The sequence below is a fragment of the Saccostrea echinata genome, unplaced genomic scaffold (assembly GCF_033153115.1).
Source record: "Saccostrea echinata isolate AGI-Se365-2 ecotype Australia unplaced genomic scaffold, CSIRO_AGI_Sech_v1 ptg000009l, whole genome shotgun sequence".
Classification (NCBI taxonomy): domain Eukaryota; kingdom Metazoa; phylum Mollusca; class Bivalvia; order Ostreida; family Ostreidae; genus Saccostrea; species Saccostrea echinata.
Window position 1 is genome coordinate 51,697,174 of NW_026889758.1, and position 10,829 is coordinate 51,708,002.

General features: G+C 33.7%; 1 protein-coding gene across 1 annotated transcript in view; it reads left to right on the top strand.

Moving 5' to 3' along the window:
- LOC133183075 (autophagy-related protein 2 homolog B-like) overlaps window positions 1-10,328 on the top strand; it is a 47,542-nt gene extending 37,214 nt beyond the window's left edge. Inside the window, exons 21-41 of the mRNA XM_061318011.1 lie at window positions 220-377; window positions 606-738; window positions 1,049-1,275; window positions 1,615-1,695; window positions 2,027-2,133; window positions 2,391-2,483; window positions 2,638-2,711; window positions 3,376-3,626; window positions 3,854-3,965; window positions 4,250-4,479; window positions 4,749-5,008; window positions 5,586-5,712; window positions 5,977-6,144; window positions 6,277-6,378; window positions 6,619-6,923; window positions 7,174-7,246; window positions 7,418-7,500; window positions 7,707-7,828; window positions 8,530-8,684; window positions 8,862-8,990; window positions 9,210-10,328. Of these exons, the coding sequence (XP_061173995.1) occupies window positions 220-377; window positions 606-738; window positions 1,049-1,275; window positions 1,615-1,695; window positions 2,027-2,133; window positions 2,391-2,483; window positions 2,638-2,711; window positions 3,376-3,626; window positions 3,854-3,965; window positions 4,250-4,479; window positions 4,749-5,008; window positions 5,586-5,712; window positions 5,977-6,144; window positions 6,277-6,378; window positions 6,619-6,923; window positions 7,174-7,246; window positions 7,418-7,500; window positions 7,707-7,828; window positions 8,530-8,684; window positions 8,862-8,990; window positions 9,210-9,440 (3,221 nt within the window). The 3' untranslated portion in view covers window positions 9,441-10,328. The remainder of the gene's footprint in view (window positions 1-219; window positions 378-605; window positions 739-1,048; window positions 1,276-1,614; window positions 1,696-2,026; window positions 2,134-2,390; window positions 2,484-2,637; window positions 2,712-3,375; window positions 3,627-3,853; window positions 3,966-4,249; window positions 4,480-4,748; window positions 5,009-5,585; window positions 5,713-5,976; window positions 6,145-6,276; window positions 6,379-6,618; window positions 6,924-7,173; window positions 7,247-7,417; window positions 7,501-7,706; window positions 7,829-8,529; window positions 8,685-8,861; window positions 8,991-9,209) is intronic.
- Window positions 10,329-10,829: the final 501 nt, after the last annotated feature.

Here is a 10,829-nt window from a genome sequence, read left to right on the forward strand (position 1 = left end):
CAGTCATTATACTGTGGATCAGGTTCCATCTTCATCAAGAAATTTGGGGTCTTTTGATGAAGAATTATTAAATATTGCATGATAAGTAATTTCTGTTGTTGATCAAATTTTAAAAAAAAAATTAATTTTTCAAGAAATTATTTTTTTATGGTACATTCAGCACACATCATTTATCTGAAAATAAAACAATGTACAGGATAATATTTGTGTTTTCTTTAGACTCTTCAGAAGAGGAGGAGGACAGTAGCTTTGGTTACTATAGTATCCATGACAGCAGGCATCCTCGCCGGACGGGGGACCAGAAGTCTCGGCCCAGTAAATTGTGTCTTTCACTTAAAATAGACAAAGGGAAAATAACTGCACATACTGATTCTAAGGTAGGTATAGAAAAAAGGCATTTATTAGGTGGACTTATGATATACATTATGCATGTAGCATGTATTATTACAGTGTAATAATTGTGATCTTTTTTAATAGTGATGTTTTGGTCTATCACTGGGTTTTAAATTGGTAGAAAACTTTTCCTTTCCTATTTATTATTACAAACATTTGAACAGGTTGAATTGAGGCAATTTATATATAATTTTTGTTGTTGAATTTTACAGGTGGAGGAGTCTCATGGTGAAGTTATGGGCCTCGTCAAGGATGCCAATCTGTTTGTTGCATCTAGTTACCAAGGAAATCCACTTCTTCAATATGTTTGTTTTTACTGTAACAAGGCTACACTGTATCATAATGGTATGTAATTCAACATTCATTGTAAAGATTTAAGTTTCAGAATTTTTCCTATGGTACATTTTGAACCTAGCTATTATGTATAAAACCTTATATATAGATATAAGCATTAAGTTCTGTGAAACACTAAATAATGATTAGTCAATAAAAATTCTTATATATTTATTGTGCAATATGATATTTGTCAAAAAATATACATAATGCAGTTGATAAATTTTGATAATTGATTTGAATTAAAAACATGTGTTTCACCATGACTTGAAATCAAGCAAATCTAAACTAGGTCATAAAACATAAAATTTTATGTTTTTAGCTGCTGTACCAGATAAAAAGGAAGAATTTGAAGTAAGAAACTTAGACTTTGAGACAATTCCTGCCCACTTGGAGAACTGTTGTATTATATACAGATCTGAGCCTGGTATACAGTGTCACCAGACAGGGGATATAGAGTCAGAGGTCAGGGACATGGTCTCAGTTGCAGTCAAAATAAAGCTGGACTCCACACCCCTCAGTGACCTGACCCGGGACGAGAAAATCAAGGTCAGAAGCATTCTTCATTAGTGTAAATGTTATCAGTATGTTGAGAGGTTTTTGAAGGAGCAGGTTTAATGGCAGGATGATTTTGTGACTGGCAACAAAAAATGGGTCAGTCAGATTTCAGTACTGCTACTCTTATTCTTGGGAAAACAAGAAAAATTGGAATGTGTTACATGAAATGACATCTGTATTGTAATCTAAATATGTGCATCATTCTGTAAGCTCTTTAAATTTTAGTATGCAAAATATGCACAAAAGTAGGAACCTTGATTCACAAGAAAAAAGGCTTTACAGTTAGAGCAGTATACATTATTTTCATTACAATTTCCGTTCTTGTTTTAGGAATTCACAGTCGCTGTAGGGGTAACAGGAGCTACACTGAGACACAAGATGGCTGACACAGACATGAGTTGGATTTCACAGGTCAGAGAGAAGCTGGCTTTGATTTGTTACAAGGATTCTGTTTACTGATCTTGTTCATCTAGAATTGTGCATGAAAATGTACTTTATATTTCTGGGATTTACACGTTATTGTACAGTTGTTAATTTAAAATATAATGCATTGCTTCACAGTTCAGTATGTAGTTTCAGACAAAAGAACGAGGAATTAAATACATGTACATGTATCTACTACATTTACTATGACAGTGAATTTAACACTGTTCAAATGATTAAATTTTCGTATCAACTGGTGAAAATGTATCATAATTGTGAAACTTTCTCAGCTCATGCTGCACTTACATGTATATTACAGATGATGGATTTCTTAGATGTTAAGGACTATGATATCCTGGGTTATGTCACTCCCAAGGTTCTGACAGAGCTGCACATCCATCTCTGGGATTGTGCTGTAGACTACAGGTAAACACTTATTTCCAAACAAAATTTTATCCCCCCCCCCCCCCCCTCCCAAACACACATAGTGTTGATTAGTAATTGGAAAAATATAGAGAAATGTTTACATGCACATGTGAATGTATGTCGTAAATATTTTATTTAGATTTACTCCTAAAATCAAATCAGAGTTTGAAAATATCAATCATTTTGAGGTAGATAACTGTGTGTCATTACTTAGAAGAGGTTACAGGAAATGGTGTTAATTTTTAATTTCATTTCAGACCACTACATTTACCCACCAGAGGAGTTGTGACAGCTAACTACTTCAGTATTTCCAGTAATATAGTGGCCAACTCACAAACTTCACTTCTTAGGTAATGTTTTGTTACATATGTAGATAACGTTACAATTTGTGTTTTCAAAATGAATTATATATAGACACATTAAAAATTATCTATATATGTAGATGCCTTTTATATCATGTACATATTCTTATTTTTTACTTTTTTACCTTTGTGATATTTGCAGGTTTGTGTTGGAGGATGCTGGGATGTATTTGTCTCAGAAGAAAGGAAGAGACACTGCTGTTAACCTTAAGAAAGGTATATATAATACAGAAAATCAAGGACATCCTGTACAAAGGGAAATTTTCAGCCAGTTTTATTTTTGCCCCTTTTGCCCTTGTTGCAGGTGGGCAAATTTAAAAAAGGGTGAATTCAAAAAAGAAACGAATTAAAAAAAAATACTATCTCTTCAACACAACCTTGTCTGGGCAATTAAATTGGGGCAAAACTTGTTTGCAAGGAAAATAACACGAAGAGAAAATAACCCTGTTTACAGTACAGCTTTGACTATAAACCAACTTTATTTCTTCCTATTTAGAAAACTGAATTTACTGAAGAATATGAAGTGGTGGTATGCCTCTATAGACATTTATGAGATATACGTTCAATGAAATATAACATAGTTAAACTTTGGTATTCAAAACACCAGTATCTCAAATATGATGGATATTTCAAATTGAGTGGAAGGCCCAGCCACTTTTTCATTATGTATTTTAATCATGATATCATGAATCCTCAGATATTGTGAAGATTTTTCTCAGCCCCACCGAGTTTGAGATAATGAGATTTGACTGTAATGTATTTCTACAGAGATTCAGAGTGTTCATTATGTCTTTTATTGTTTCACTGAAATATTTCATTGTAACTTAATATTATGAAAAAAAATCTCAATTGAAATTGATAAATTATGATGCATATTTAGATTATGTGTGTGTGTTGGATGTTGAGAGTTTTGAGCTGGAGTTGAGGAGCAGTGATGGTAAAGACAAGAGATTTCCTAAGACGGACCTCCGACTCAGGACGAACAGGATCAACCTGAGGACCTGCTCTGATTCCTGTAAGGCCTTGTTTGAATTGATCCGATACTTTGCCGGTGATGGTGACCTGAAGGAGTATGAAGAGACAGACGTAAAGCAACAAAGCCTGGATCTGGAGATGATGACACAAGAAGAGGTAAAGCTTCATTTCACTTGTTTGTATGGAATAAAAGGTCAGCTTAAATGACTAAAAAAGTAATGGATTGATGATGAAGAGGGGTATGATGACTGCTGTATCACTGTTTAAAAAAAATATTGGAATCATAAAACTATTTCTTAATGAGAGATTAAAGAAATACTGTGTGTTAATTCTTAACATCAAGAATTTAATGCATGTATTAGTGTCATGTTGTGATTTTTTAGTCTGTTGGTGAGGAAGAATCCAAGAAAAAGGATCTGAGTGAATCCAGACTGGAGAATCTATCCAGTCATCTGGAAGAGGCCATGCAGGAATCTGGATCTGGATCAGATAATGGTAAGTCTTATCTTGTTCTGATCATTCATCTTACTCAGACAATGGAACTTTGTGCCTCTGATATGGATCAGAAATTCCAAAGCTATATGTATATTAGGATATATATTTCTGGATCTAAAAAATATTTTGAGAAAAGTTTAATTGCACCTTTTGAAAAGCATTATAACGTTTTATTGCCTATAAACAGAAAACTTCTTTTATATGAAGTTTGTAAAATGCATAGTAATTATTACCAGTATATGCATTAATACTGACTCATCATATTCATTTTATTTCTCTTTCAGATGGATCTGAAAACTCTAAACAAAGTCCAAACAAAACCCAGGTGTTCTTTGTTCCCCCTGGAGATATGACCGATACAGAGGTTCCCCCGGCAGGTGTGATGCGACCGATTGTGATAACAGCCAATGCTGAGTCAGTGACCAGTAGCGCTGTGTCAGAGAGGACTGATATCTTCAGTGATGAGGAGGAAGAGGACTTCTGTATCATTGATGACCCGGGACTAGGCATTGCTGTATGTACATGTACTGGAATAAGTAAAGGGAGGGAATTTTTGTTAAGTGTTTGATGGGAAGGTTTAGGTTCTGTCTAAGTTGCTCAATGGTCTTGTCTGAAGGTCACATCTCAGGTCAAGGTCACTGGTTTTAATTTTTTTTCAATTTAGGTAGTCTTAAGTTATCCTTTACAAAATCAAAATAATTATAAGTGATAAATTATATCTATCAAAAATGTTTAATCGCATCAAGGAACTCTGCATTCATATAACTTTCTTCCTTGTTCTAGCCCAGGGATGGAAGACCAGAGGTGAAGATCTTCACAGATCAACCCATAGAGATAAAGGATAACTATTTTAGTCAGCCACATGGTAAAACAGATTTATTGAAAGCCCCCGACAACTATCCCGGTGCTGAGTACAGGTACACTCTGAAAGAACTGACCATTGTGTGGTATATGTATGGTGGAAGAGACTTTTGTGATAAACCTGCACCACGGAAACCGGTGGAAAAAGAGGTAGTGATGTCACGGAAAATGATGGATTATGGGTAAGTTTATCTTATTTCATAATATTCGTGTAAAGTGGTTTTTTTTTCATTTATCTTAACAGCAGAAGATCAGTAATGATCCAACTTTTGTAATAGCAAATTGAAATTGATTCCAAATAAAAAATAGACATGTCTTGTAGAGATTCCCTGTAAGTATATGTTGTATGATATAATATGCATGTTATATAATTATACATGTACATTTTATATATTGCAATTATAAATATTAACTATATTTATTTAAGAAAATAATTTTTTATAATTTATTTATATTAATATATGTAATTTTATATTCAAAAAAGAAATACTATACAGAGACTTCAAATTTTCTTCTAGTTACAATAAATTAATACTTGTAAAATTTGTTATTAGTTCAATTAATAGTTGTAGTTTTGAAAAGTTAATAAAAAATTATGTTGGAACAAAATACTTAGTAGGTTAACTTTAAAAGTGTCAAAGGATTTGAACACACAAACACATTGGACATCTTTGAAATATTTTTTATGCAGCCATTTGGTATTTCATTATGCATAAAAAAGATGGCTAATGTTGAGCCCTCATTGTTTTATAATTACAGAGACTATGTGATGGAGCCTTCAATAAGATTTACCTCCAAAGGGTCACCAATGGACCGTATTCCATGGCAACATCGGGGAGGAGTTGGGAGGGACCACAATACTTTGTTGGAGCTTCAGTTGACCAAGGTAGAGCACTATAGGGTTTACTAATATAAGTTGTTTAAACTCTACAGTTTCTTTAATAGCTTTTATTTTCACTGAACTGGATACTAGTATAAAAGAATGAGTACTGGAAATTCTAATTACTTTTACCTGCTGCATTTAATGTACTTATTGTGTGGGTACTTACAGCTCCAGCAATATTTCATCCATACGAAAGATTTTAGCATGTATAGAGAGACAGTAAAAATCTCTGTGGTGTGATACAAGTTTGTATTTTTTTAATTTCAGGTGAGATTTCAGCATGAGACCTACCCCAGTCACACAGAGCAAGCCTCACGTCAAGTGCTTGTCATCAGTGATGTGGAGATTAGGGACAGGCTGGCCGACTCCAAAATCAACAAGTTCCTGTATCAGTATTCCTCAGAAAATATGCCAAAACAAACCAATTCCAATATGGTTAGTACTTCAAAGAAATATTCCTTTTTTTTATTAAACAAAAATTCTTGTTTAAAAAGTCAAGGAATTTGAAAGAAATTTCTGGCGTTCACTAGCAGCATTTGCAGGTTAAATATTTATATTTTTGTTTAGGTGTATATTAAAGCAGTACATAAGAGACCAGATCCCAGTGTGAAAACAGAGGAGTGTTCGTTACGTGTTTCTCTACAGCCCCTCAGACTCAACATTGATCAGGTGAAGATTTGTTATTTAAATATTTTTGCAAGCAATCTCAAAGAAAGGTTTTGCTGGCATTGAATGCTTAGAAATCTTTTCAAAAATATAACCATTCAAAGATATAAAAGTGCATGTACATGTTCATAATATTTACACAGAAAGAATTTTCAACTGTTTCTCTCTTAAATTTTTATAACATTATACCCTTCAGTAGAGTTGTACAGTTTATTCACAGGGTAGTTAATCGTTATCTTTTAGGACTCACTGTTCTTCCTAAAGAAATTCTTCACAGAAATCACAGGTGGTAATCTGGACAATCCAAGTGACACTGACCCCAAACAAAGGTCAAGGCCAGTGTCTGGAGGCAGTGGTGGTGCCCCAGCTCCTGTAATAACTGTTGGTCAACCTGACATCCCTGGGGAAGTGGGAAATAATCAGGAATTGCTGATGAAATTTGATGAGATGCAGCAGAGCATGGCCAGTCAGGCGTCCGTGTCCTCGGCTACTTCTGCCACCAGTAGTGACCAGGACCGGACGGAACAATCACAGCCAGTATTTATCAAGTAGGGAATAGTAACTTGTAGTTTATCTTGCAGAGCATTTAGTTTTGAATATTGTTCAGAAGAAATGTAAAAGAAGTCTCCATCTCCATTAGTTTTTGCATAGATCACGCCTGCACATTTGACAAAAAATTATTCAAACGTGTATTTGGAAAACAATTGAATACTTAGAAAAAAAAAATACAACAAAATTTTATATGGTTTAAAGAGGGAACCTTGCATCACATTTCAGATTTATTTCTCTTATTTTTAGAAACTTTATATTTTCTCCTGATGTGCCAATTCGCCTTGACTACCATGGAAAAAAGTGGGTTGATAGAGAACATGTAAGTCAAACTTTCATGAATTCTGGTTATTGTTGAATATAATCCTCAATGATAAAAATATACATGTATATGAGAATGAAATTTGTGTGAGCTGACGGTCTTGCATAGTTACTTGAAAATAAAGTGAAGAAAAAAGTGATTTACAGTATAGTGGTGATTTTCTATTTTTAGGGAACCCTAGCAGGTGTACTGGTGGGATTAGCTAATTTGAACTGTTCTGAATTAAAACTAAAGAGACTGAATTATAAACATGGGTAAGAAAGATATTGATGTACACCTCTTGCAGTGCAAAGTGAAAATGAAATTCTCGTGATACACAGTTGTGGCTTAAATCACAACTTCATACTTTATGCTGTTTGTATGGAATTGGCCCTTGGTATGTCATTAAAATTTTTAAGTCCATGTATATCTATATATAAGAATATTCTTCTCAGTAAGTGGTACATGTTTGTATTTTCAGCCTCCTGGGCCTAGACAAGCTGCAGGCTTACTGTGTTAATGAGTGGATTACAGACATCTTAAAAACTCAGCTTCCAAGCATTCTGGGAGGTGTAGGACCAATGCATTCTTTTGTACAATTAGGTAATTAGATTTGTGATCAAACAGAATCCACCACTTCATCAGTATATGTTGTAAAGTGTTCTGTTTATTTACAAAATAAATGTGAAAAAACTTATAATTAAAATATATATATAAGCAAATACTTACAGCTGAACACGTTCCATAAATAGGCATACAACATATTAGTTTTCCTATCTCCAATATCAGCACAGGGACATATCCTTCACATTTGTTACACCTAATTACTGTTTGGCCACTGCTACCTAGGTGTCAAAACCTTTGTTTGTATTCCAAGAGGTGATATAAGGACAACAATAAATAAATTATTATACCTAGTGAAGATACTTTCATGTGAATCTCATGTATGTGGAAAAAAAATCCTCATGCATATATAACTTGTACAAAACTCTTGTACAGTCATTTGTGAGTCTTGCATACCTGTTTTGGATAAATTTTTGAGCCAAGATACATATCCTACAGTAGGAAGTTTTATTCACTGCAAAATCATGCATTTTCATGCTTAAAAGTAAAGTAATATGGTGGAATTAAAGGGAAATGTGGTAGTTAAAAATCAAATCTTTTTCTTTTATGAGTCGTTTTCAGCTTTAAGCATTGCTCATAATTGGAAAAGGTTGTTCTTGTCATCAAGTAAATAAATACTGGATACAAATAAACATGAAAAGAGCTATAAAAGTTGTTTCATATCTTGTTCCTGGTTTTAGGTCAAGGCATCAGGGATCTTTTCTGGCTGCCTGTGGAGCAGTACAAGAAAGACGGCAGAATTGTTCGGGGGTTCCAAAGAGGGGCAACCTCTTTCTCCACATCCACTGCCATGGCTATGTTAGAACTGACCAATCGAGTGGTCCAGTCTGTGCAGGTATTGATATGTACAATTTATATTGTGTAATTTGTTAAATTATGCCTTCAAATAGATCTTTAATTGAAAAAGATATACATGTACATTTATAAACAAATGCAATATGTTAGTATTGATGTAGAATTAGGTTGACTTTTTGTACCATATGTGTAAATAAGCATTGTTCTGATTTTACAGTATGTTGCTGAAGTGACCTATGACATGGTGACCCCTGGCCCTGGGTGTCGAGTACAGCGTCGTCGGTTACGTGGTCCACCTGCAGATATGAGAGAGGGGGTTGAAAATGCTTACATTGCTATCACAGAGGTAAGGATTGATCAGTAGAGGCATTTATGCTTATTTCATATTTAATGTAATATACATATTATGTACATACTTTTAAGAAGGAAAATTTCCAAACTAAGCATTCTTATTGGAAGAATGAATATAATGGATGAATGAATGCTACACTCTCTTATTCTTTAAAAAATGGGCTAAAAATACACATCACTGAGTAGATGTCTAATCTGAAATGTCTTTCTGCAGGGATTCAGTAACACAGCATACAACATCGTAGAGGTTGCAACAAAAGAGCATCAACAAAAAGGTATGACGGGGGCTGTAGGGGCGGCCATTAGACTGGTCCCTCCCACAGTTCTCTCCCCTGTCATTATAGCGACAGAGGCCACATCCAATGTCTTGGGAGGCATGCGGAATCAGCTGCAACCAGATGCTCGTAAAGAGGATGAAGAAAAGTGGAAAGAGAACCAGACCTGAGAGGTAGATAAGATAGCAATGTAGTGATCAGGAAAAGTGACAGGGCAACAAAGAAATACAACACAGGATGACCATAGTCATCTGTTTCTATGTGCAATATTCCTTTGCTTTTTACCTTTGTGACTTTGTTGAATTGAACTTATAATACATGTATTATATGTACTTAAATGTGGATATAAATTTATATGTGCAGTAATGGCTTCCATCCTTATAGTACATGTTTTCAATAATATGCTTTGCTGGTAAGAAATCATTGTATTTTAAGTCTAGAACTGGATAGTATTTTAATTTTCAGTTCAGAATATGAGTATTTGGTATAAACATGGACATGTGTGTATGATGCAAGTGAATAAGTCATTGAATTTGATTTAAAGAAAATGAATGCATTTGTATTTGGACAGCATTTAATGTTAAAAATGTGTTATAGATGAATGAATCATTCTAAAGCAATGTTTTGACAATTTCAGTGACATTTAGAATGATTCATTTTATAAGTTTAATTTCTATTGTTAAATGGTAAGATCTCCATACTCAAATTGTCTGGGTTGCAAATTTTTTTTCTCCAACTTTGTGGAAATAAAAAAAATGATGACTTAAGTTTACCAGTATAATTACAGAGATGGAACTGCGTCTCTAATCTCCATTTACTCTCTAGTCTGCCACGATGATACATTATGCTTCCTAATAGGAAGTTTGTGATTGGTTGTTGTCAGTCATGTGAGTGATCATGTGATATTTTGATTTGAAGTTATTTTTGTTTGCACTTTATCATGCAGAGTTCATATCATTGTTATTGACTTGTATGTTGATTTAGTATTACAGTGATATATTATATATATGTATGTGATAATTTTTAAATATTTAATAAATTACAGACACTGTCTTGCAGAGGATGTTATTCTTGTTTTCTACAACTAATACAGTCAAATCTCATTATCTCACACTTGACGGGGACCAAAATTAAACTCTAAGATATCCAATGATTTGAGAAAACTTTAAAAAACATAAAAGTTAAAGTGTTTGGGACTGCAAACTCACTTGGACATACTGTAAAAGCAGAGATACTCAATGGGGAATAAATTTCATTTATTTCATTGTTAACAATTATCAATGAAATTAAATCCATACGAAATTTTTATATGACATGTTGAATAGGGCTACTTTTGAAACAACAAAAATAAATGCCAATGAAACCTTTTTAGATGACAAATCGAAGAAATTTTATTCCCATGAAAATTTGTGCATCTACGGTATCCTGATATTCAAGATATCAGTGTGCAAGATAATGAAGTTTAACTGTATTTGGAAATTTCATGTTCAGCTTAGTATCTGTAAATTCAGTAAATTTATAAATTTGCCAAAGTACATTACCTAAAGATGGTGGAAATA